General features: G+C 47.6%; 2 protein-coding genes and 1 long non-coding RNA gene across 5 annotated transcripts in view; 1 reads left to right on the top strand and 2 right to left on the bottom strand.

Moving 5' to 3' along the window:
• Positions 1–2,107, bottom strand: part of SH3BGRL (SH3 domain binding glutamate rich protein like) — a 32,968-nt gene extending 30,861 nt beyond the window's left edge. Inside the window, exon 1 of the mRNA XM_061445680.1 lies at positions 2,006–2,107. Coding sequence (XP_061301664.1) covers positions 2,006–2,050 — 45 coding nt within the window. The 5' untranslated portion in view covers positions 2,051–2,107. The remainder of the gene's footprint in view (positions 1–2,005) is intronic.
• HMGN5 (high mobility group nucleosome binding domain 5) overlaps positions 1–23,161 on the top strand; it is a 234,151-nt gene extending 210,990 nt beyond the window's left edge. Inside the window, exons 1-7 of one of the 3 annotated variants that reach the window (XM_061445690.1) lie at positions 12,919–13,018; positions 13,837–13,888; positions 15,270–15,299; positions 15,774–15,803; positions 16,724–16,774; positions 21,028–21,171; positions 22,454–23,161. In XM_061445690.1, coding sequence (XP_061301674.1) covers positions 13,874–13,888; positions 15,270–15,299; positions 15,774–15,803; positions 16,724–16,774; positions 21,028–21,171; positions 22,454–22,501 — 318 coding nt within the window. In that variant the 5' untranslated portion in view covers positions 12,919–13,018; positions 13,837–13,873 and the 3' untranslated portion in view covers positions 22,502–23,161. Of the gene's footprint in view, positions 1–12,918; positions 13,019–13,604; positions 13,624–13,815; positions 13,889–15,269; positions 15,300–15,773; positions 15,804–16,723; positions 16,775–21,027; positions 21,172–22,453 lie in introns of those variants that run through there. The other 2 variants (XM_061445689.1, XM_061445688.1) reach the window with 2 other exon arrangements.
• LOC133265313 (uncharacterized) lies at positions 8,826–12,829 on the bottom strand. The gene is made up of 3 exons (XR_009741919.1): positions 12,618–12,829; positions 10,936–11,081; positions 8,826–9,830 (listed from the first exon to the last, which is right to left on the bottom strand). It is a non-coding gene; the product is annotated as an uncharacterized LOC133265313 (long non-coding RNA).
• Positions 23,162–24,106: the final 945 nt, after the last annotated feature.

The raw sequence follows: 24,106 nt of genomic DNA, 5'->3' as shown, positions 1-24,106 counted from the left end.
TGTCTCACCAATGGCTTAAGACCCATGAAAATGACCCACTTCTATAGAGCATGGATAGCTGCCTCTCTTGCCTGACTTTTGGTTTAAATATTCATTAAAATTCTTATAAGAGAAAGAAAACAGCCACCCTGTGAGGTACTCCGCTGAGCCCTGCCAACAGAAACACCCTCGGTGTACTCAGCAAACTGCGAACGTGCAAGTCCTGATCAGTACCGCAAGATTTCTGGAGCTGCACCAGCTTTAGACACAAGTATATCTCTATATATGTACACACAGACGTCATAAAACTAGCAATTATGTGCATGTTACACTCAAATTCCACAAAAACAGGCTACGCCAACGCTATAGTCAAATTCCACCATCAAAGATTCACAAAGGAGCCTAAAAGGCAGCAGTCAGTCAGAATAGAGCTTTGCAACATACACAATCCACACAAGGACCAGACAACATCACAGAAACCACCAAGCTAATAATTAAAGCCTAATTTAAAAACAGGGGAACATAGTCAGGATTGAAATCAGTGGTTGCACCCCCCAGAGCTTAGCATCACCACACAGACAGGAATCAATAACTGTCATTAAGAGGTCACTGATAAAAATCTATGGCAACTGAATCAGCCAACTTGAAACCTATTAACAGCTGTATTAGACAGAAAGAATTACTTTTTCAATTTGCTAATGACTCTTTCTTTCCCTCCAGATGATCGTTTGGTATAAACCCAGCAGAAATCCCTTGGACCCCCCCCCCCCCATGAATGAGCTATTCGTGATTTCAAGACACTCCCCAGATGAGCATCAGATAATCACCTGCTTTTCACCATCAGCACATCGATGACACGATTAATAAAAATGACTCGAGAAGAGAGCAACAGCAGGGCCACCCGAGGCACACACTCCTGTGCCATCTGCACTCTGTCACTGCGGGGCTCAGCCTCTGCCATCAGAGCCAAACAAGGGGCTCCAGCATCACAACCATCAACAGCAAAGCTTGCCAACATAGCATTTTATCTGCTGAAGGCTGGACTGAACTGAACTGAACCAGAGAAGGAGAATTTCTGTACATCACCATCACCTGAAAGTCTGGGAACCTACACCTGATGTACACAGCATAGCAGTCAGCATGAAAAGTCATCACAGAGCAACAGCTCCGTCTTTTTATCTGCTCACAGTAAAAGTCACTGACCATTAACTGCAACAGCTGGCATTTGGTAGCTCTGTACCCGTTCATACTGAGTGCAACAAAATCCTCTGGATTTTAGACTCGGAGCATCTCTGACACAGCTCAAGCAGACATGAGACAACCTTGTGCATTACCGCTCCACGCTACAGCTGAACTTAGGCACGAACCCCCACTATTTTTGTTTGCTAGTTTACTTTCCTTGTGAAAAATGCGGTCTCCTGACCAACCGCTGCCTACCGGGGCCGTAAGAAGTGAAACCCGGTATTCCCACACGGCACGAACCTACAGCTACTCAGACAGCGGCCACACATGCCTGCCACCATGCATGAGTCCATGTAAAGGGAATAAAGGCATCAAAACCAAACAGTGACACGACGGGTGACACCATTCAGGAATAAGCTTCAAGAAGGAGACAGAAAACAACAATAAAAATAAGCCCCAACAGGAACCCCAAACATGGTTGGCGTTGATTCCTGGCGAGGGGTACGAATGCAACCCCTGGGGCCCGGCCGCCGTGTGGGAGCCCCCCAGAAGCCTTGGATCCACGAAGGAAATGGCATTCTCTTCCCGACGGCTGCACACACGCACACACACACACACACACACAGGCACAGGCACACACACACACACAGAGGCACACACACAGGCACAGGCAGGCACACACACACAGACACAGGCACACGCACACAGAGGCACACACACAGAGCGCCAGCCGAGCGGGGCGAAGCCCGCCTGCCCCAGCCCCTCCTCAAGCTGCCCTGCGGGGACCGAGGGGAGCCCACACCCGGTCCCTCGCCCGGTGCGACTTTCCCGGGGTGCCCCTTACCGCCGTGGAGCCGGAGGAGGAGGCGATGTAAACCTTGATGACCATGCTGGGAGACGAAGCGGCGGCAGCGGCAGGATGCGGAGCCGGGCGGGTGGCTCTGTGTGTGTGTATGTATGCGGGCGGGCTGCGGCTGGGGCTGAGGCTGAGGCGACTGCGGGAAGGCGGGGTGCCTGGCCGGGGCTCGCCCCGCCCCGCCGCGCTCACTGGGCTGCGGGCCCGGCAGTCAGCGCCGCCCGGCCCGGAAGAGGGGAAAACGGTTAAAAAAAAATAGAAAGGAAGAAAAGAAAGAAAGAAGGAAAGGGGCGAGGCGAGTTCCCGGTGAACCACGCGAGACGTGGCGGCGGGAAGCCCCGCTGAGGCGACGCGGGGGCCCGGCGCCTAAAGGGGAGAGGAGCGGTTGGGAGGTTTCTGCCCGCCGGCGACAGCTGAGCTTGGCCGGGCACCGTGGATGCCGCTGCCCATCCCTCGCAGCCCATGGAAACTCGCCATCTCCTTCAGCGGCGCGGGGTGCCCCGCTGCCGGCCTCGCCCTTGGTGCGGGAGTGCTCCTTGCTACCTGGGGAGGCTGGAGCCGGCCCAGGGGTGCCCCTTCCCGTGGCTGGTCACTCGCGGGGGCGACAGGAGCCTGGGATGGGCAGATGTTACCGGGCAATGACATTGAGAATTCCCTTTTGTAACTCATTCCAGCGTGGACGTTAACTGCCCAAGTGACTTGTCCATGCCAAGAGACAGGCTGGCATCCAGGTGAATGCTTTCACTCCCCATAATTACTTTAAGGCTCTTCAGCACAAATAAACCACCAAAGAGTCACGAATAGGCACTGGTGATACGAGCTGCCCCTCCGTGTCCCTTCCCTGGCCGGCCCTTGTCTGTGCCGTGGCCGGGGACTTGTTGCTGTGCTCGGTTAATGCAGGACATGGGCTGTGCCAAGGGCTGGTGCCAGCCATCGCTGCTGCAATTCCACAGCATCACTTGTATTCATTGGGACCACTGGATAAGGCCTCAAAGAGTTCTTAATTGCTATAGTCATGGTGACATGTTATTTAGGGAAATTTATATTTAGCACCTGCCTTCCACTTGCCTCTGGTACTCCAAATATTACCCTATGCATATTTTACTATGCATTCTGACAGCGCAGCTTCGCAGAAAATGGGAAATACGGTGATAAACATAGCAAGCTGAAATTTTCCCACCTACAGGTTAAGATGAAGGACACATGTTTGTTCTGCTCATGGCAAAAAGGAGGAGGTATTTCTGAAGTTATTTTTTTCACCCAAAATAAGCTGTCTGGTTTCAGATCATCAGGTGGTTCTTGTAAGCACAGAAATGATAAGAAACAATTAAAAAAGTTTAAAAGGCTATTAAGTGACCTACATTTGGTTTATTAATATCTAATAGGAAAAAGAATTATTTTGAGGATGACATGCCTAATCTTGATATTGCTTATGATACTTACAGAATTACAGAATCCCAGACTGGTTTGGGTTGGAAGGGACCTTAAAGCCCAACCCTCTGGCCCCGGGCAGGGACACCTTCCACTAGAGCAGCTTGCTCCAAGTCCCTGTGTCCAACCTGGCCTTGAACACTGCCAGGGATGGGGCAGCCACAGCTTCTCTGGGCACCCTGTGCCAGTGCCTCAGTACCCGCACAGTAAGGAATTTCTTCCTAATATCTCATCTAAATCTCCCCTTGTCTAGCTTATTGCCATTACCCCTTGTCCTATCACTACACACACTTCTGAATGCCCCTCTCCAACTTTCTACTTACGTGAATCTTTGAGACTGTCATGAGGTGGATGTATGTTTTGAGAAAGTAATAAACCAAAATTTACTTTGGATGATGGTACACACATACAAAAAACCCAAAACAAACCAAATCCTCCAGTTCAGGGAATCTCAAAATTTAATAATAATAACTTGTGTACTTTTGAATCTTTTTAGAACAAGCCAAGTTAAGTCCAAGAGATTAAAATTCTTCAAGGAATGTTTCTTCAGATGTGTTTGTACAGCCGCCTTCACAGCTGCTTGAGAAATGCTCTGGTAATTCCCTTTTCCTCCAAAGCATAACACTATGTGCCAGTCTGTAATCACATTCAAGACAAGCAACACCAGAGGTGGAAACCACTGCTTATCAGAGAGGATGAAAATATGCAGGTGGAGAACAGGATGGTGAGGTTTATTTGAACTATGGGCTCACTCGTCATGGTGCTGCCTGCCTGCCTGCTCTCTGGCCAGCTCTCCTCCCCCTCCTCGAAACACACCTCAGCTCCTTGGAGTTAAAATTCTTCTGGAGTCTCTCTGCCAACTGAAAACCCTGATATAATCATTAGTCTCAAAAGTGCACTTTAGAAAGCATTTTATCTTCATGAAGGAAGATTTATTAAGTTAAGAGCAATACATGAATTGGGTATTATTGAAACTACATGGCTTTCTTGAGTCATAATAGTAAATTTTCTACTCTGTTGGCAGCAGAGCGCTATGCTTTTTATTCTCAGGCTACTCATGTAAAATCCTTGGTGTTATTTTTGCTTTCACTGTTAACCACTTGTGAAGTGTTTAATTAGCCTTCTCAAGGTAGATCACAACCTCAAACACAATTAATAAATTGATATTATGCCTCAAAGAGGAAAATCTCCTTTTCTTGTTCAGACAACACAACAGTCTGTATATAATATTCCGTGATGATTACTGTCCTCCACTCCTCTGTGCACTTGCTGCTTAGCGTGTGTTTGTACAAGGCCATCTTGTCAGGCTGCATCCTTTATTACTGCCACTAGAATGAAAACTAAACATCTGGATTTTGGTTTATATTATTTTATATATTATGAAGCAGCACTATTAAGTGTCAGCACTGGCACCAACTTCAGTGGAAGGTAGAATGTAAGGGATCCTTCCCAATGGATGGTCACCCTGGAGCCATCCAGGGATTTCAGATAAAGATGTTGCCAGTAATGGCGAAGATCTAGTTATTTTGTTCACCCACAGACAAGGATGGAGGCTTCTGAGTACTGGCAAACTAAGCCACATTTTAAAAACAAACGTAGTAGAATCTCACGGTGAAAGGTACGACAGTAATCAACTGCAAAACCCCTCCTGCACAAAAGGTCAGGAAGCACATGTGCTTCAAATGCTGCACGGCTTCTTTGTGACCATGAAGAGAAACACATCTAGAATTCAGCTGCAAGTGTTTGTGTAGTAACATGAGCCTGCACCAGGTTTTGTTCTCTGACTGTGCCTTGTACTGTTGCTAGAGAAGCCAAGCTGGACCTGCCTGAACTCCTGAAATGGAGGAACGTGTGATGGGTAAGAGATGTCAGCTCAGCACTCTCAAGTGCTGAAGAAGTCCATTCTTCACGTCCAATCCCAGCCTATCAAGCTTGCAATAATTGGAGCCAGGAAGCAAACCGGGGGCCAGAGCAGGTCTTCCGACTTCACCCACGCTCTGCCAGAGCCATGTCCTGCTGCAGCCTGTGCCAGAGCACTGATGATTTATGGTGGGTAGAAACTCCACTCCCCTGCTCCAACATGTTTGTGAAAAGGCTGGGACAGCCTAGGAGACCTGCTTCTTCTCCTTCTCATGTGGAGACAAAGCAAGGCCAGATTTCCTCGGGTTTATATGTAATTGTTCATGATACATGGCGGTCGGTTTGCATGAGGAAGTAACCACACTGCACACAATACAGCACTCTCTGTTGCTGCTTTCCATCTGTTGGTTACAATGGAACTAATAGAGTTATGCTGCAGTCCCTCTAAGGTAGAGATTTGTGCCTGTATGACATAAATCACAACATAAATCAACACTGCTCTTGGACTGCAACCCAGAAAGCCAACTGTGACCTGGGCTGCATGACTAGTAGCATGAGCAGCAGGTTGAGAGAGGGGATTCTGCCCCTCTACTGCACTCTGGTGGGACCACCTCTGCAGTTCTGATCCAGCTCGGGGGCAGCAGCACAGGAGGGCCATGGACCTGCCTGAGTGAGTCCAGAGGAGGCCACAAAGATGATGGGAGGGCTTGAGCAGCTCTGCTATGGAGACAGGCAGAGAGAGCTGGGCTTTTTCAGTCTGGAGAAGGTTCAGGGGAGACCTTAGAGCAGCTCCAGTGCCTAAAGGGGCTGCCGAGAAATTTGGAGAGGGACTTGGACGAGGGATGTAGTGACAGGCCAAGGGGGAATGGCTTTAACCTGACAGAGGGGAGACTGAGATGAGCAATTAGGCAGAAGCTCTTCCCTGTTGAGGGTGCCGAGGCCCTGGCACAGGGTGCCCAGAGAAGCTGTGGCTGCCCCATCCCTGGCAGTGTTCAAGGGCAGGTTGGACACAGGGGCTTGGAGCAAGCTGCTCTAGTGGAAGGTGTCCCTGCCCGTGGCAGGGGTTGGAGCTGGATGAGCTTTGCGGTCCCGTACAGCCCAACCCAGCCTGTTCGGCTGTGCCTGGCTCCCGCAGGGGCGGTGCCTGGTGCCGCGCGGTCACCATCCCGACTGCGTCCCTCGGCACCAGCACCAGGAACGTGAAGGGTGAGAAGGGGCGCAGGGTCCCCTCGTGGGACCCCCCCGACGCTGCCCACCCTGCGGCGCGCTGCCTGCCGCGGCGCGCCCCCTGCTGGCCCGCCTCGGCCTCAGGAGGAGGAGGAGGCAGCGCCGGTGAGCTGGGAGCCTGCGGTGAGGGGCAGGTGACAGCAGCCTCCACAGCACCTTCCCCACCCCCCGCGTTTGCCGAGCCCTGCCACTAGCCTGGGGCGACAGAGAGCAGGGCTGGTGCCGGAGGAGCGGCCCGAGTGCCGCGGCTGCAGGCTAGAGCCCGCAGCTTGGTTCTCAGCTTATAAATAAAGGCAAAAAGCCAGGTTGGACGGGGCTTGGAGCAAGCTGCTCCAGTGGAAGGTGTCCCTGCCCCTGGCAGGGGGTTGGAACTGGATGAGCTTTAAGCTCCCTTCCAACCCAAACCATTCTGTGATTTTAATCCTCATAATAATGTGAACTGTTCTAACAATTCAGCATTTACAGAATCAAAGTTGCCTGGGGCTTTCTAGGGGCTGACCACCACCCACTTCAGGGACTCAGGGTACCAGTGCTCTGGTGGGGATTGGCAGCACGCTCTGAGGGAACCTCCCAGCAATATGGCCTGTGCAGTGACATGCTAGAGTCCTGGACCAGCCTTACAGTGGCCTCATTTGATGGTATTTGGATGACACCAAGCTGAAAGATGATTCCAGGTATGCACCAGTGCACTGCAGCAGCTGTGTTCTCATGTGGGGCCTTTGCACAGGCTGCTTCATGTTACAGGTTTGTTCCTTTTGCATCCAGTACCTGCCAGCATTGATCTGGGCAGGCATGCCAAGCCTTATCCAAGACAAAGGCTGGACCAATTTCAAATACTTTTGGCAGACTACAAGTTATGTATAAAATCTCACCTAAACTGAAGCCCAAGGTGCCAACTAGTCCAAGGGCTGATGGCTCTGTGTTTCTTTGGTGGCTCCATCACTCCATTTGCACTGGCAGTAGGACAACAGCAGAGGTTGTGCTCCTGCCAGGATTGCCTGCTCCGTCAGCGCTGGCTATCAGCAGCCAGACCTCAGATCCTGCTGTGGCTCCCTGCTGCTGCCTGCACAGCCAGCCAGGCTGCAACATGATTATTGACAGCAGGGTTACAGGGCTTAGCTACAGCAGACTCCATGGGGATTGTCACTGTTCCCTGCCCCGACATCTTCATGTCCCCCTGCTGACTTCCATCCAGAAAGGAGCACAACTCCCTGCTTAGCATTCAATCTCTCCCTGTCCCTGTGCTCCATCCATCCTACCGCTCTGAGCCACCACCCAGCCCAGCTCTGATAAGCCCTGTGTGTGCTCCTGGAGTGCACTTAATAACCCTGAAGTACCTGAGGCAAGTTCATGGGAGGAATACTACAGATTCCATGATTTCAGCTAGAATAACAGGAATAGCCACTTTTCATGCCGATTTAGGCCAGTTTATTGAACTAGGCATTCATAGAGGGTTGCTGCCCTGAAAGGCAGAAGGCACAATCCAGAAGTCTGCCCACATGTTTGCCTATCTCCTTGGCTCCCACTGACTCAGGACCTGGGATGGAGACCTCAGGACTCAGGACTGGGCTCCAGCCCAGTGTTTAATGTTCTGTGCTCTGAACACTAAATCCTGCCTTCATCACACTGACCAGCGAGAAACCTGCAGTCCCTGCTTGCTGTGAGCTCAGAGCAAGGTGAAAGAATGGGAAATGGAGCTGCAAATCGGTATATGGTAACCGCCATGCCACTGTTTGAAGAGAAGTTTTTACATACCTGGAGATAGCCTGTGCATTCACCGTCACAGAGGTCTTGGGAGTTCCTCAGTTGCTTTGTTGATTTATTGCGACCCTTACTGATGCTTCAGCGCAAGACAATCCTCAGGCGAGCTTGTGAGTTCCTATCCAGGGAACTTACCCAGCCTCCTCCACAATCAATGCAGATGCAAAGAAGTCATTTGGGTTTTCTGCTCCAGTACTGTCTTTTCTGCATATTCCGTTTACACCTTGATAGGAGACCGGCTCTAGAAGACATCCTTCAGGCTTCCTGCTGACAAGACTGAAAAATGACTTCTTATGCTTTTAAACCTGTTTTCAAGTTGTGTGTTAAACTGTTTTTACACAAGTCACTTTACATTTTGCTTATGATCTTCCTGCTTTCCTCATCAGAACCCAAGTCCAGCTTTTTGCAGAATGCCATCTTGCTTCTGACAGCCTCCCTTGTCCTGACTTTTAGCCCTGTTTGTTTTTTTTAGCTTTTTTTTTTTAGCCACACTTCATCTTCTTACATACTTTGACAGAGGATGTGCAATGCGATGTCTTTCAGTTAGCTCCATACTGCATAAACCCCTTTTACCCTTTTAGCTACCCCTTTCAGCTTTTTTCAAGAGGCCTTCTTGCTGTTACGGAGTTCCCCTTTCCAAAATTAAGAAGATTTCTTTAGCTTTCGTTGCCCTGATCAGCGTGGTGACTCTTAAGTATGTAATGGTCACTGATTCAGAGACTGAGTAGTGAGGTCCTGTTCTCTGCCTTCAGTCAAGAATTGCTTCTCCTTTCATGGCTTCCCTGACCAGCTGCTCCATAAAACGTTGCTAACAACGTCTGACCCTTCAGCCTCAGACATAACAGCTCTGTGGTCTACATCCAGACACTGGGCATTTCCCACTGCAGTTGTGGTTCCTGCCACTGAGCCTCCCTTGTCTTCATCTCTCTTCAGTTAGAGCTGATGGAGTGAAACCTGTGTTATAAGGCAGTAGACTTACCATTACTTCTGTGTTGAGAAGTCACCGAACCTGTTAGTCTCCCTTGTGATAGGTGAGGAAATATATTTTCTGGTTTATAATGCCAGATTGAACATCTGTCCTAGAATGGAGTGCACCAGACCCCAAAGGTGCCTGCTTTTCTCTGTGGACAAGAGAGGGAGTCCAGACAACTTACTCAAATGTAAGCATCTGCTTTTGCATAGACAAATCCTGCCTGTAGCTCCCTGCAAGTTATTCTTGGTTTAAGCACTGTACTATTTACACATCCCAGTATGGCATTTGCAGGTTTTGTCACTGTGTGACCTTGCACTAAAGGTGCATCCCTCTGACCCTGCAGCCAGGCACAGCTCTAGGCAGTTTTGGGGACAGGACTCCATGCAGTGCTTCATGCAAGGCCAGGAACTAGCAACACTTCACCCACACACGTGACTTCTGACACTCTTCTGACTTGCCTTTCTCTTCTCACATCCTCTATTTTTGAAGAGAGAGAATTGTTACCGTACGGGCATCCATCACGCGTTTGAGACCTGTACAGCAGCACACACCATGCAAGAACTGTGGAGGAAAAGGCAAATAAAAGACGTGTTGGCAACTGAACAGCAGACGAAACTACTCATTTTTCTTTTGTGCTTTTTCTGGCTTCATTTTAGTAGTAGTCTTAGCTTTGACTGCTTTTCCGAATTACAACTTCTTTTAAAGAACCAAAACTAGAAGAAAGACGTAACTAAAAGAAAAACTTGCTAACAGTCAGTTTGTCTGACTGCAATGGATTGAAACTTCTAATGTGTATTTTATCTGTATAATAAAAGTCTCCATTTACTTTGCTGCCTGCAGTCACCCCTTAACTGTCAGGGACCAGCTAGGCAGCTGTAGCTAAGCCAAAGATTTTATTGAAGTAAAGATGAACAGAGTCAATGAGAATCCTGAACCAACCAACCGAGTTACACCCTCATGTTCCCAAATTAATAAGCACTATACGTTTCATTGCAATCAATACTGAATTTGAGACATAAATCAATTTTTACCCAGGACAAACTGTAAGATTAATCAAGCACAAACATCTTCTACAGATCGAAAATCCACTCATCCCAAAAGTTATATAAAATAAGGCCAAAGGACACTTCAAATGCATAACAGGAAAATGTGTTTTGTAATATTTTGCAACAAAACAATGATGTATTAATATTACTTGTAGGATGTGCCGTGACTATGAGCACACACAGTTCCCTTGCCTATGAACTCATGATTGTGGGGCTGCTGCACAGTCAGATGAACCAGGCTGAGGGCTGGATGCGTCCAAAGCCTGCATCCTGCCTGCTTCTGGTTTAACAGGAGGCGTCACAGCAGATTTCACATGGCAGTGAGGGCAGCCTCACTGTGCCATCACCATGCTGCCACCCTGCTGATTCCAGAGACAGCAGTGTTGAAGAGCAGCACAATCACTGCCCCTTCAGTAAGACCAAGTTTTCACCCATTAGAGATGAATGAATCGGGGATTAAAATGCCTTGGGCCTGAAGAGCATGACTGTGAGATCTGTGAGGGCACTGAGTTCCTGTGGTGGAATCTCCTAATGTTCAAAACTTTAGCGAATTTTAGCACAAAGGAAAAAGAAAGTAACGTATCTAACCGCCTATTTGGGGAAGGCTAGAAGTCAGTCACCTAAGAGTGACTTCGGTGTATTTTGCCATTATTAAGGAATACCTTGATCTGCTTCAGGCCAGGCTGGTGATCAAGGAAAACATTCCTCAAGTACTACAGATCTTCTCCAACATCAGGAACAGGCTTTCCACCTCTGCAGAACATTCCTGCAAATAGAATGCAAATATTGGCAGTGAATTTTAAATCTGTGCTTCATCTGCAGTGTGCATTTTGATCCAAGCATTCAACCAAACCACCTGTCAAACAAGTTGTTCAGAAGATCTTGACAGACTCTTCAACAAACTCCTGTTCCTTTTCCAGGAAAGTTCCACAAAGACTTAGCAGACTACATAGAAAGAATGAAACAGTAACTGCAAGGAGACAGGCGAAACCTCTCAAGGTCACTGACAAAAGCAAGGGCAGCACAAACCCTGTTGGTAATGAAGAACTTCTGCTATTGGAAGTACTGCTGTTGAACTTGCTCTTGAAAGAAGACCAAGAGCTCTTGAAATGTGTTTCAGACAATTTTTAGTTTAGAAGATGGAGAAAACTACTGAAAATGCTACTTAAAATCTTGATTAGTACAGGAGAACTTGAAGAGGACATTATTAACAGGTAATGAGAGAGAAAGAAATCCACTGATACAGGAACATGCTCTATTTATACACATGGGAAGGAAAAGCAAAACAAAAGAAAATCTTATTACTGACAGAAAAGAGGAACAAATAAAGGAAGACACAGAGAAAAGCTGTACCTTCTTCACTTCAGCCTTCAAATAAAGTCAATTGCCACACAGCCTTTTTAGGAAGATGATAGCAACAGGTAGCAGCAGGAAAGAACAGACTAGGTTGTATTTGGTTATGCACTTACACTGAGGTGCCTGGACAATGCACTTCCCAGTGTTTAGGCCAGTCAAAAATCATGGCATTTGACGTTTCTACACTGACTAAAGGGAAAGAAAAGTGGACCTGTGCATGGAAAACTGCTCAGCCCAACTCCGAAGTCCAGGAACATAATGAACTATTAGCATATAAACCCTTTGAGAATGAGGTAATGTAAAAAGTGACAAACCAGAAAGTCACCATGAATTTGTCAAGAATAGGGGGAACAGATGTTCAGAAGCAGCACTGGAAGGGATCTGGGGATTACGGGGGATCAGGAAGAGTCTGAACCAACACAGTGAGGCTATTGCAAAGTTGGCAAGCGCCACGCTGAGGTAGGTTACCTGATTAACCTGCTTATGGGATACAGGTGTAAGGAAGAATGCAAAGTTGAACAGTCCAGAGCAGACAGAGAAAATGAGAAAAGGTTTAGGAATTACAGCCTATGAGGTCATGACACCTAAGAGAATTTGTTCAGCCAGAAAAATGAAGTTTAACAGGGGATATGGTAATATGGTGCGCAATGGATATAGTGGTATTATGTGCAATGACACAGGATCTAAAAGGATAGTGTAAATTGATGCTTATTAATCGGTCTTTGTATCTGCTGGACACTGGACAAAGAAACACAAGTTCACAATCAAAGTACAGTTTAGATGCTGTGGAAAACCTTGTGGTTTAAAGAGAGATGAGTGCTGCAACATGCCACCTAGGAAGGCTGCAGAATCTCCTTTATGGTAGGTTTTAGAAAGGGATTAGACTGGCTTTTGGGAGGAACAGTCCAATTTCACAGCAGCAGCTCCTGCTGTAAGTCTTAGTTACCAAGTGTTTTGCTCCTAAAGGTGGTATTAATACACTTCTTTTGCTCTCCTTACACAAAATATGGTGGAAACCCTGACAGAAATCACCGTTAGCTACAACGTAAATAAGAGCGAATGTTCCTTAATCCCTGCACAAGTCAGAGGCTTCACCTTATGGCCTACCTCAGACTCTAGGCCCAGCTCCAGGGAAGGTCTTACTCGCCTCAGCTCTGGTCTGACAAGACCAAAGGGCACCTCAAAGCCCAACCTGGTCCCGAAAACCCCTGCTCAGCCGCAGCTCGGCCCCGGAGGCTGCTACACTCTGCGGTCACCCCGCTTCTAGCCGGCAGGGCCGGGGCGGACAAAGGCCGCAGCCCCTTGGCGGGCTGAGGCACCCGGCGGAGCTGCGGCCCCTTCCAACAGGTACCGCGCAGGCGGCAGCGGTGGCCGCCGCGGGCCGGACAGCTCCTCCCGCCGCCCGCTCTCGGCGACGAGGCCGAGCGCCCCGCGGCATGGCGGCCCCCCGGCGCGGCGGGAGGGACAGGGCCGCCGCCAAGGCGGCCATGTTGTCGTCCTGCGGTCTGTGGTAACTTTCGGGGAAGTTTCTTTCCCGGCCTCTGGGGGAACGCGGAGAAGGAGGCGGGGGCGAGGAGAGGCGGGGGGGGGGAGGTGAAAATCCGCGACCGCCGGGACAGGACGCGGCGGGACCGCTCGGAGAGGCGGCGGGCTGGGGACCTAAGGGGGTGTCCGACCCCGCTGCCTCCCCGCGCTCCCGCCGCGGGCCGCGCTGGGTCCGCCGGCGGCGGCGGCGCCGTATTCACCGCGCGCTTTAGGCCGCGGCGCTGCGCAGACAGCGTACCGCCGCCGTCCCTCCGCCCGCCAGCGTCGCTCGCGCCGCGGCCGCCGCCCCGCCCCTCCTCGCCTTCGCCCCGCCTCCCCGGGCCGCTTCTCGGCCGCCCATTGGGCGGCGCGGCCGTCAGTCGGCGGCTGGGCCCATCTCGCGCTCCCCATTCATGCAGTTTGGTTGCGTGTTGGTGTATTTTACTGTTTGCAATAAAGAGGGGGGGATTTTTTTTTGTTCAGTTTCTGCTGCAATTAACTCTTGGTCCCTTTTATACATCTTTTTTTTTTTTCCTTTTTTTTTTGTTAAATTTTGCAGAACGGTTGAAACAGTTTGTTGTTTTTTTTTTTTTTTTTTCCCGGTGGTTACATTTATTTTTTTTTTTTTATATCTTATCTAGATCTATATATTTTGCAATCAACTATTAAGGTGCAACTATGCCCAAAAGAAAGGTAAGTACGGAAACAAGGACAAAATAGGGGGAGAGAGAAGGGGAGCGATTAAAGCGGCGTTCGCAGAATTATCCGCGGGGTTTTGCGCGCGCGCGTGTGCGTGGATTTGGAGTTTTTTCCCTTTTTTTTTTTTTTTTTTTTTTTTGCATTTTTAATTTCCCGTGCATGTCCTAAAGCGGAGCCGGGGACGGGAAGGAGAAGGTCTGCGGCGGGTGTGGGGCTACCCTGGGCGGGCAAAGGGAGGCCGCGAGTTCACTTCGGGCCGTTTTCGCTGGCGAGGAGGAGGCTGAGCAGTGTCTCCATGCTGGATTACAAACAGCCATGGTGCTGCCGCTGCCCCTGTGGAGAGAGCACAGCCCGGCGCGGGAGGCTCCGCAGCTCACCCACCGCCTAAACCTTGGTCCCAACCCTCCCGGGCACCTCCGGGGATATTTTAGGGCAGATCGGGTCCTTCCCCGAGGAGGATTTGGGTCTAAACGGTGCTTCTTTCTCCTGCGTTTGCCTTTGTTCTCCTTTTTTTTTTTTTTTTTTTCCTCCCACTTCTTGTCATACCAGATGGTTGTGCAATGGTAATTTGGAGCCATTAGGCGGCGCAGAATTTGAAACTGTCCTTGAAGGAAAGCGGGGAAGGGATTCACCACCATCATTAGGAACTTTGGCTTCAAGGCCAACACTGACTATTCCCTTTCCTCTTTCCGCACCCCCCCCCCCCCCCCCCCCCATCGCCACCCTCCTCCCCTCAACCGCGGGCACCGAGGCCGCCATCCGCCACTACCGGGGCTGGGCGCTCCCCGCCGCCCCACTCTCGGCCCTTAGGGTTTGCTCTCGACGCCCCGCGGCTGAGGGAGGAGGAGGAGGAGGAGGAGGAGGCGGTGGCGAGGCCTAACACCCCCCCCCCCCAACCCCGCCGGGCTCTTCGGCTGCCTGCGGGGCTTCGGGCCGGTCCAGCCGCTCCCGGCCCGGGCCGGGGGCGGCGGGACCGGCCCGAAGCCCCGCGAGCGGCCGCGATCGTGTCGGTACCGAGCGCCCGGCATTGTCCTTGCGCGGCGCCGGCGACGACCTTGTTGTGGCAGGTAATTTGGCGGGAACTTTTTAAACGCGGCGACGTCTTTGCGTGGTGGCGTAAGCTCGGCGGCCCCGAGGCATTGTGGGAGTTGTAGTCCTGGAGGTGGGGGGGAGTGTGTCCGCCATAGTTCTTCTTGGCTGGGTACCGGTCTCTTCACCCCGTAGGAGGAGGGAGGGGAGGCAGGCGGTGCGTTCATGGCTGCAGGGTGGCAATGGGTGTCCTTTGCTCGCTCCCGGGCTGCCTTCAGGGCTGTGAGGGAGCTGAGCGCAGGGGATGGCGACACCTTCTCACCTCAGTGTCTTGCTTTGCTTGCAGGCTCCAGCTGAAGGCGAGGCAAAGGAGGAGGTAGGAGCTGCTTCTTCCATGCTAGTCCCCATTCGTTCCCCAGTTACGAGGCCCCCAGGGGTGGCCTGCAGCCCCCAGGGGTGGGTTTGGGGTGCCTGTGCCCATCCCTTCACCTGTCACCTCAGGTGGGTTCTGGGTGTCCCTGCTGAAGGGACAGCACTGGGCTGAGGCCACTGGGCCCAGCGGGAACATGTCCCCTTTAGCCAGTGGCTCAGTGACAAGAGTCTTCACGGCACCACTCCTGCAAGTAAAGAAACTTTATTCCTTACAGTGGGCTAAAAGGGAGGTAGCATGGAGCGAAAACTATTGAACAAAGCTGCGCTTTGCGGAAGTCATCGCCATAACGGCCGTAATTTAATAAGTTTTAGAGTGTGTATGGGGCTTCAAAGGGCCGGTTTATTCTGGGTTGTAGTTCTGAGAAAGCACTGCTGTATGTGCTTCCTGAATTTTAGTGACGTGTCTTTCTTTACACAGCCAAAGAGAAGGTCAGCTAGACTATCCGCTGTAAGTATCTTTATTGACTCTTTTCATATTACAGGCACGTAGGATGCTAAGTTCTAGGGGACAGTTACAGAGAAACTATTTCATCTTTTCCCCACCAATATTGTGAAAGGCATGCTTAAAGTATTGCAGTATTTAAAAGTAAAAATTCCCATTCTCTGTTTCTAGTCCTTGAGTATCAACACTGTAAAGTGTTGATACTGTAAAGACACTGACACTATAGACATGTGTTAGCTAACATTCAGTCTGGATGCATGAGTATCCAGAGTCAAGGGATACTGATTTAAAGATGTGTTCGTTCTCTGTAGGTCTTCTCCATGCACGTACCTGCTCACAGCTCCATAAATTACCTGCTCTCTTCTTATACTTGTAATCTGCCCAATGAATTTATGGGCCCAGCTGTTGGGTAAACTGAGACCTAGGGGGTGTAAATCTGTCATGTGGGTTCAGCCCAAAGTCACAGCCTTAAACAGGCTCTTGGCAGCCTTTTCTACAGACACTCAGTGCACCCAGCCCTTTTTTAAGCCATCTTGGAAATGCCAAGTTTGCTATTTAAGAGAGGAAGTACTTAATTTCAGTGAAATCTAAGCTGCGTATTCACACATAGAGTTATGTCCAAATGTTAATACCTTTATTTTTGACACACACTTGCCTTCAAAGCAGACAGTAACACCCAGACACAGTAATGATCCACTTACTACTACTGTCAGCATCTGTACCGTGACTACCATGACATAGATGTGGAGACATGGGTTTGGATAACAAAACACGCTGATCTGTCTCTGATGTTTTCTCCTTTGTAATACAGAAGGAAGCAGTCAGCTCTAAACTACTTTTTGTTTTACAGATTTCAGAAGTTACCAATATATTACTAAAACATGTATAGCATTTGTCTGACTGTCTCTTGTGTATGTTTTGTGCAGAAACCTGCTCCGCCTAAACCGGAGCCAAAGCCCAAAAAGGCAGCACCTAAGGTAAGTGTTCAAGATCTCTTGAACTGAAGTTGTACTTCTCTTTCTCAAGGTGTTTATAGAGGTAAAAACCCCATCCACAACTAGCCATTTTGTTTCTTCATCATTTTCTTTAAAGATTTAAGATTTAATTATGTGAGTTAAAAGAACGTGAAAGATGTAAGGATAATTTTATCCAGTTCCTAGTGAAGGAATGTGGTAAACTGGACAGGTTTTAAATCGGTTGTGATGAGGCTTTACTGCTTGCCTGGCAAGGCCATTCTGAAGTTTCATGTAATGTATTGCTGGGAAAACGATGCTTTGAATAGAGATCGAAGAGTCAGAGAAAGCATTCAAAATCATGTTTTTAATTGCAGTTTCTTACCATGTTTTCTTTGAAAGGCACGTTTTTCAGTTAGTTATCAGTTTATTGGATTTTAATGTGGAGATAAAGTTCTACGTGCCCGTTTTGTTAAGCTGGATATATTTGGAAATGTCAAAAATATTGGCATATCTGACAGTATAGTTAAGAAAGAAACTATTTAAAGCTCATTTTTGCTTTGGAAGAACAGTTTGAAATTTAAAAGGGGACAGTTGTGCAATCCATGAGGTGTTCCTTATACCCCTTTTCTGCCAAACTCCCCCAGTGGTCACAGCTTGGAGGGCTTTTTTTAGGTCTGTCTGTCAATATGCAGATTGTATGAGGATTTTGTAGCTGGGAAAAAGCCAAACACATAAAACCCAAACAACCCAACCCCAAACAAAATCCCCCAGTCCCCATTCAGTGTTCTTTTTAGCCTGTTCCCATCGTATATTTTCCATTGTGGTTTCAGCGGGTCATACAGGTGAGTCACAGGTGCAGGAGATGCTATAGTTACAGAAGGGGTTGATGGGCTGTGGACCAGGAGCTGTGCTCTGTATGTTTAAAAGCCCTTGCAATAGCATATGGCATGTAAGGCTTCCAGGTGATGAAAACTGTTCCACCTCCAAGGCCTTCTGTACTGAGCAGCAGAGATGTCATGAGACACAAGGCGGAGAACCCGGCTTGTAGTTCTGGGGACCGCACACCTCAGCTCTGTAACCGCAGTGCTGTGTAAAGCAAGTTTTTCCCATTGGCGTCTCTGCGGTGCAGCCGTATGCCTAGATGCCATTCCATAGGGCAGGAGAATCCAGGAACCCTGCTGCCCTGCATTCCTGTGGCTGCCAAGCTCTGGGTTGCATCTCCCTCTAGTGGCTGTTCCCCCGGGAGCAAGAGAGCCAACCATGGGTGGTTGCTCTTCAGCCCAAGTGACAGAGAGCTGGCTTGGGGATCTGAAAGACCTCAGCTTCTGCTGGTGAGCTGTGCAGAGGTGCAGAGGTCAGTGCAGTTGCACATAACGCGCGTTGTTGGTATTTTCTATTTTACAGTTTTTTTACATTCAGTTTTTATGGCAGCATCTCAGGGTTTATACAGAGAAGCTGCGTTAATTGAATCTTAAAAGTTGCAGAAGTAAGCATTCAGAACTCATTTTGTAAGAGGAAGTAGTGGTAAAAACAAGGGTTAATGGCTTTAGACTGAAAGAGGGTAGGTTTAGATTAGATATTAGGAAGAAGTTCTTCCCTGTGAGAGTGCTGAGGCCCTGGCACAGGGAGCCCAGAGGAGCTGTGGCTGCCCCATCCCTGGCAGTGTTCAAGGCCAGGTTGAATGGGGCTTGGAGCAAGCTGCTCTAGTGGAAGGTGTCCCTGCCTGTGGCAGGGGTTGGAACTGGATGAGCTTTGAGGTCCCTTCCAACCCAAACCATTCTGTGTTTCTATGAAGTTAAGGACTGTAAAAACTTAGTTTTGTCCCTTACTGCACAAGCGGTATGGTGTGGCTTCACTCTGCATTCGTAGGCAGTCTAGTTCTGTTGGGAGTGCTGCCTCGGTCATTGCCCTGCACAGTGTACACCCGTTGGACTTGGAAAGCATTGGCTCTCGTGCTGGTTTGAGGTCAGGATAGTTGAGCTGTATTTTTGGCTCTCTAGAGCTCCTAATACCAGATCAATATCTGGGTAAAAGGTTATGTAGTAAGAATTATGCAGGCATCTTTAATTCTTGTTTCCCCCAAGTGCTTTACTTTGCAACCTCCAGGTTCTTTAAATGTTCTATTTTTGTTAGAAAAGAGTCTACCTTTTAAACTCAAACATATTGAAAAACAGAGCTGGGAAAGAAAGTTTTATCACCGTGTAAAACACATGACCTTATTGCTGAGCTGATGTTGCCATCTGCATAGAAAAATAATACAATAGTATTAGCTGAGAACTAGCTGCGAGGATGGAAGGAGCTTGGAATTTGAAAAATAACATTGTTTCCTTGGGCATTTTTTTCCTGGTCTCCCTCAGTTGTGGAAGGGGACTTGATCCCTTACAGAATAACTGTTACCATGTCCCCAGGAATCTCATCTTGCAGAACAGAGCAGAGATCCTGGAATCCTCACTCACAGCTGTGTGCTGCCAGACACTTTCTCTCCAGTCAGTCCAGCTGTGGAAGCCAGTTTCTGTGTATTCTCCTCAAATGCTTTCTTAAAACGGGCTTTACTGGCAAAGAGCAGGCTGCAGAGAAATACAGTTTTAGCTCTGTTAATACTTTATTGTCTTTTATTGATGGGATAAGGAAGAGACACCCTTCTTCAAATGCCCCCAGGCCCTTAAAAAACCCTTATGGCTTACATTGGAAGAGCAAGTAATTAACACAGCTGTGCTCTCGAGTATGGAACATACTGATGCTGCTGGACTCCTTACTTGAGCTTCAAAGGTCTGAGGAGATCTGTTCAGGTGACAGAGAGCATACCAGCACCACAGTAGTATTGCAGTTTTAAATCTTACTGCCAAACAGTACCAGTACTTGGGGCCTGATATTACTGTGATAGTTCCCTTTTTTCCTGCCTCTCTTTAGTACTGGAGGACTGTTCAGCCAATGGAGGGGAAAAGGAGTGAGTGGAGGCATGGTTTTTTCTTTCCTACTCTGGTGACCCTTCTCTTGGAAAGATCCACTCCGTATCGCTGATAAATCAGTCCCCAGGGATGAGGAGAGGCCTGTTGGGAGTAGGCAAGGCCTGGGAGAAGGGGACTTCTAACACTGTATTGCAGTAGTTTCCTAGATGGGCTGAAACCCCTCAGCAAGGTCAGACTGGGGAGCAGGAGGTTAGACTGGAAAGAGCCCCTCACCCCTTTGGGTGCTGCTAACCTCCCATCTTAAATTTTCTGCAGTATTGTAGGATGTGATATTAATTGCGGTGAATTTTTAATCATCAGTATCATGGGAGAATTAGGTGACTGCCCCTTATTATATTCCATATCCAAGTCCACCCGTTAGCAAGCAGCTAATTTTTAATATGAATTCATTTATGTATACTAATAAGCAAGGTGCTGGAATAAGAAAGTATACTTTTTGTAACTTCTAGTCACAGAGGCACTCTGTCTTCTGAGTAGATCTATATATATTCGGTAATCTGTTCACTTCCCTGTGAGCAGTAATTTTGCAGATACTTATGGTTCCTTTGTTGGAACTAGGTTAATCAAGAGAGGAACTAAGCTGGTTTGCTTAGCGCAGTTACTTAGCGGCAGCAAGAGGCAGATCCTTGGAAGTGAAACTAATGAGAGTTGTGCTCATTAACGCACTGGGGTTGGGATCTGACCTTGCCATGTAGAAAACTGTTGCTACCAAAGTTGTAGCGTCAAGTTTTGCTTTGATTTAGCCTGATCCACGTATGAGAATCTGCACTTAGATAATAAATGCAAAGTTCTTGTTACTGAAGTGATGCTGTTGAGCCCCCAACTTGTCGATCACACAAGTGGCTTATTATAGTAAGGAATATTTCTGGCAGGGAAGGGGGAAAGTCCTTTGACTACAGCTTTGTTACAGTTTTCTAAATAGGCATTAATAGCACATCTGAAGTATTCTGGTATTTGCACTAGTTGTACATGTTCTTTTTGTTCTGTGGTATGTCTTTCAGCAGCGCAGCAGGAATACAGGCCAGTTCAACATTTTTTAGCTAATTTAATTGAATGCCTACTTAAAATGGGAATTCTTTTAACCCCAGCCATGGCTGCTTTTATATTATGTCCTTCCAAGTAGCACATTCAGGACAGAACAGAAGGAAAGCACTTCTCCTTAGGAACTTTGATCTCATCTTTGTCAATAGGAAGTTCAGTGAGTAGAAGGAGGTTGTACAGACTGTTTTGGAGCTTCGAAGGTGCTCATGCAGATGTACACGGTGGAGTGTAGCATAACTGTATCACGGTCTGTTTTCTTAACAGAAAGAAAAGGCAGCAAATGATAAAAAGGAGGACAAAAAAGCAGCAACAAAAGGGAAAAAAGGAGCCAAAGGCAAAGATGAAACTAAACAAGAGGATGCGAAAGAAGAAAACCACTCTGAAAACGGAGATACCAAAACTAATGAGGTACTTAGCTACAGTAAACGTGGGACTAAACACAGATGTATTGGTAATAGAGGTGCAGGAGCTAATGGCTGGGCCTTCTTGTCAGAAGGAGGTGTGTTTCACTGCAGTCCTGTACAGACAGACAAGCTGCAGTATCTGCACAGGGCAACTGCCAGGGAGAGCCTGAAACAGTAGCATTCTCCTTCCGACTCAGTCCCGCTCTATGCTAGAGCCCTTCCACAGGTGGTCTGTGCTGTTGTAGTGCCCCTCTTGGGGTTGGCACAAGAGCAATGCAGAATATTTGGGGAACAATGGAGCTCAGTCAGATTGCTGTCTAACCCTGAGCTGACTATGCATAGCCTCTCTGGGCCGCTGGATTGCCTGTTCTGCTCAGCACAGGTTGGTACTGTGCCAGAAATCTGGTTTTAAGTTTTACACAATTCTTTAAAACAATTCTTTGCCTCGGAACAATTCAACGAGAGGTCTGCAAAACAAACTCAGTCTTGTCTCTTGATCTGCAAGCCTCTTTCTTACAGGTTCTTATTGTATCAGCTGCTTACCTAAGAGCTGCCATTGGCTAGGACTGGCTGCAAGCTTCAGTCAGCTCCTGGTGGCCTTTTCCTAGCAGGTTTCTTGCTGATAGTAGGAGCGCAGCATTTGCTGTGGGCTCCCTTTGCCCCTGTAGGCACAGACCAGCCTGTTGTGTTCTCTGTTGCTTTTGACTGACAGTTGTCTCCATGTGTTGAGTATTGTTACCCAGTCAACAGGTTGTTTCTTCTTTCAGTTTTAAAACTAAACTTCTTTTTTTAGTTTCTTTGCTACAAATTACTATGGGACTAATGTATTACAAAGGATCTATGCTAGGATCTTTGCAGTTTGGATGTGTTGACTTAAAAAGTAACAGCTGTTTTTATAGAGAACAGATGAGAACCAGTTTCCCTGAAGTTTGGACAGTATCAATTCCTATACTTCCCTGTGACTTACAGAGATGAGGACTTGAATTTGCCCTAGTGTATGACTGAGCCTAAGCTAAAATACGTTATAAACTTCTGCCTCTTTGGAGGCACTTAACATTCCCAAATTAACTCGGATTTAATGAATACTCATCTGTGTGTTAATTTTTAGATGTCTCAGCTGACACGGTGTTGTGTTGATGTTTTCTGTAGTGGCTGTGTGTTCTTGTGTGGCTACACAAGATGTTGTCCATGTCTGTGCTAACAAACTAATCTCTTTGATGCTTGTTAGAATGGAATCCGATTAGCATTACCAATAATATTTCTGTTCTTCCCAAACACTTTTATAGGCACCAGCTGCTGAAGCATCTGATGATAAGGAAGCCAAGTCCGAGTAATGTTAACCCTGCCCTATATCTCCATCATTTGGTATCCGTACCTCCATGCTGTATTGTTAACAGAGAGGAATATTTTTATCAACTATTTTATAAATGCAGGTTTTTTTAGCATGAATTTAATTATGGAACATCTTCATCTCGGTTACTTGGGAATTAAATCCCTAACAAAGAAAACAAAAACAAAAAAAATCATTGTTTTTAAATTTTGTGATTGTAATAGTTTGTATGGTACATGGAAAGAATAAGTGGTGGTAGCTTTTGACTTCTGTCAGTGTGTCCCTTTTTGTGTAAGTCATGCTTACAGACTCCAGGTTTTAATTTTCCCCTTGTATGTGTTGTATGGTTTCTTAAAGTGGGGAGGTCTCAAAACAAATAACCGTGTTAAACATTCCAGTGGTTCTGTGGGTTGCTTTTATAAAGAAGGTGAGCTATTTTCATGAAAAAAAAAAAAAAACCTAAGAGCTGGAAATCTGTTGTTTCCCAAATGTAATTTTATTTTGTCAGTTTTGAAAAAAAAAAAAAAATAAAATAAAATAAAGTGTAATCATGTTTTTAAACGAAATACAAACATTTCTTTTAAAAGGGCAGGTTGGTTGTATGTACCCACTGTTAGGAATTTTGCTGGATTTATCTTAATAAAAAAGACTCCTCAAAAGCTGATTGTGGTTTGTTGCTTGTGCTGCAAACGTACTGCTGGAATGCTATGGAATTCCTGCAGCAGTACAGGGCCTGGGGCCGAGGGGACCTGTGCAGCCAGAATGCTTTGGGCCACAGCACAATTGGGGCTGGAGCCCCTCTGCTCCTCAGCTGTGCAAGTGGCTCTATGGGCCAGCCTCTTGGGAGCTGGAGTAGGAACAGGCAATGGCAGAGGAACCGCAGAGCTGGGAACAGCTTCCAGGTGGAGGCTGAGCTTGTGAACTTCAGTACTTGCTCAAGCCAAGGTGGGATGCTTGGTGTGGTCCAGCGCGCCTTGAGCAGTACAGATGTTAGTGTAAACTCTGAAGGGCACCGTCTGCTTTCCTTTTATGTGTCTGTTAACTGGTGTGATCTGAGGGGGCTTCTTTCCTTAGAAACACTGCAGAAGCTTAGAGACCACCACGTTTACATCACACCCTTATCGGTACCGAACAGTTTTCTGTTGGTGTAGGAATGTTCGTAGTCCTGGTCAACATCCACACTCTCATAACTGCTATTTGTAGTTTTCTTTAACCACGTATTACTCACAAAATGCTTTCTTAGACTCACATAGCTTCTCCTAGCATGATAATGTGTGTGTACAGAAGTGCTTTCCACCAGTGCAAGCTTTACTATTGTGGGAAATGATAGCTAGGCTGGCAGGTAGTTAAGTGGGGCTTTAGTATTGGTTTTTACCTTGCCTCATTTTTGTTGCTACGGCTATTCTATGCGCCTTTATTTAAAGACACTTCAAGTTTTCCTCTTAAAGCCTCATTTTATATAGTCTCTTCACACTGATGACCAAATACATTATATATTTCATAAGAAGAAAAATGTCTGCAATGCAGAAACCTTATCTTCCGCATTAAATTGTTTCACAGCCCAGAAATAGGAAATTCCAGGAGCTTGCATATTTTTATCTGATATCCA

Source organism: Pezoporus flaviventris, unplaced genomic scaffold, assembly GCF_033815535.1.
Source record: "Pezoporus flaviventris isolate CSIRO_AGI_PZ_B2104156 unplaced genomic scaffold, CSIRO_AGI_Pfla_v1 ptg000005l, whole genome shotgun sequence".
Lineage (NCBI taxonomy): Eukaryota > Metazoa > Chordata > Aves > Psittaciformes > Psittacidae > Pezoporus > Pezoporus flaviventris.
Note: the sequence above shows the minus strand (reverse complement) of the source record. Positions and strands in the feature narration are given on the sequence as shown.